This window comes from Pseudorasbora parva, chromosome 17 (assembly GCF_024679245.1).
Source record: "Pseudorasbora parva isolate DD20220531a chromosome 17, ASM2467924v1, whole genome shotgun sequence".
Classification (NCBI taxonomy): Eukaryota; Metazoa; Chordata; class Actinopteri; order Cypriniformes; family Gobionidae; genus Pseudorasbora; species Pseudorasbora parva.
In genome coordinates this window covers 44,052,301-44,054,241 of record NC_090188.1, presented here as the reverse complement: position 1 = coordinate 44,054,241, position 1,941 = coordinate 44,052,301, and the positions used below count along the sequence as shown (strand labels likewise).

Here is a 1,941-nt window from a genome sequence, read left to right as displayed (position 1 = left end):
GAAACCCCTGACCAATCAGACCAGACCTCCCCAAATGTACTACAGGTGTGACAGGGGGGTGGAAACAGTACAGCAAATGTCTTTATTCAATTTCAAATATCAGATATCTTTGATTATTTTCCATTCTTTTAAGAATAAAGCACAGATCAGGTCTGATAGGTTTATGAATATTGAACTAGCGGGTTGGTTGATAGCTGAATATTCAAACATCATGGTAAAATGAGGTGGTCGCTGAGCTTCTGTGAGTATAAAACTGAGTCATATTAGTGGCAAGCATCCTCACACAGAGTCTACACTCCAAGATAGATCTGTCATGGAAATGTCTAATTGGGGAAGGACAAATACAGATGATCAATCAATTCACTACTGCTTTCCAAACAACAATTTGTCTTGTAGCAGAAGTATCCGACCTGAAGTGGAGTACATTATTGTCTACATTTTTGTTGCTGTAACATCAGTGATCACCGTGTTTCTGAACCTGTTGGTGATCATCTCCATCTCGCACTTCAAGCAGCTCCACACTCCCACCAATGTGCTGATCCTCTCTCTGGCAGTGGCTGATCTTATCTCAGGACTGATTCTCATGCCAGTGCAGGGAATGAAACTGATTGAGCCATGCTGGTACTTTGGAGAAATATTTTGCTCAATATTTCCTCTTATTCTTTATGTGGTTGTCACAGCAGCTCTTGGTAATATGATTATTATATCTGTGGATCGATACATTGCTGTGAATGACCCTCTGCGATATCCAATGAAGGTCACCAATAATAGAGCTATTGTTTCTATTGTTGTAAACTGGTTATTCTCCTTTATATATATTGTTTTTCTGTTGTATGAGATTATACTGTATCCAGAGAGGAACCACACATGTATTGGAGAATGCATACTTTCTATTAATTTGGACAACAAAATACTAGATGCCTTTGTTTGTTTAGTTGCACCTTGTTGTATAATTATTCCTTTAAATGTGAAAATCTGCTTTGTAGCAAACTATCAAGCTAAGCATTTCAATTCCGTCACAGACAAAAAGATCAAATCAGAACAAAAGGCTGCGAGAACCTTAGGGATTGTAGTACTGGTTTATCTTCTTTGCTGGATGCCATGCTATTTAACTTCTCTTTCTGTTGGGCATACTAAAAATGATTATCTTATAATTAATGTAATGGATTGGATTATTTGCCTAAATTCCTGTATGAATCCACTTATATATGCAATATTTTATCGATGGTTCAGACTGTCAGCAAAATACATTTTGACTCTGAAAATATTTGAACCTTCATCAGCATACGTAAATATCATGCAAATGTAAATTGGAAAAAGGAAAAATTTAGAACATTAGACGGCCTATAACAGCAGTTTTGTTATTGTTTATATATAAATATGGTGTCATTTTTGTGAGTGACACTATCTGCCTTTGCTCTGTTTGAACATGAAAGCAAAGTGGCACTCTAGTGATGCAGCTTGAAAGATAAATGTTAAAAGAAAATTTAACATTTGCCACACTTAAGGAGTTACTGCAAAGATAATATTTAATTTAATGAAAGAAATCTACTTCATTAGAACCAAACAAGGTACAATATACTTTAATGTATGACCATGGTAACTGTGCAGTAAAACAATTGAGACAAATTCACAACATGAGCTTAAATGACTGATGATGGGTAAGAGTGATGTCTATTCATTATAATGACAATTATTGTTACACTCTTCATATCTCTTGTTTTCTGCCTGTTTTTGCCTTATATAAAAAAAAAATAATGAACCAATTTTACCAGTATGACATCCAATTAGTAATGCACTCATTTTGTATTTCTACATTGTGTTAAACCTGTACATTTCCACCAAAATGTTCAATAGGCATGGGATTACCATGAAGTATATATTTAATTTTTAACTTGCAGAAATGTTTCATAAATAGCTCCTGAATAATAAAAAATATAT

General features: G+C 34.5%; 1 protein-coding gene across 1 annotated transcript; it reads left to right on the top strand.

Annotated features, from left to right (window-relative positions):
* The first annotated feature begins 319 nt into the window (after positions 1-319).
* Positions 320-1,309, top strand: LOC137045564 (trace amine-associated receptor 13c-like). Its single transcript, XM_067422272.1, has one exon. The coding sequence runs from the start codon at positions 320-322 to the stop codon at positions 1,307-1,309; it is 990 nt and encodes a 329-aa protein (XP_067278373.1).
* The last annotated feature ends 632 nt before the right edge of the window (positions 1,310-1,941 follow it).

Excerpts from the sequence above, each read along its gene's own strand:
- LOC137045564 (XM_067422272.1), top strand. The coding sequence starts at position 320 with ATGTCTAATTGGGGAAGGACAAATACAGATGATCAATCAATTCACTAC.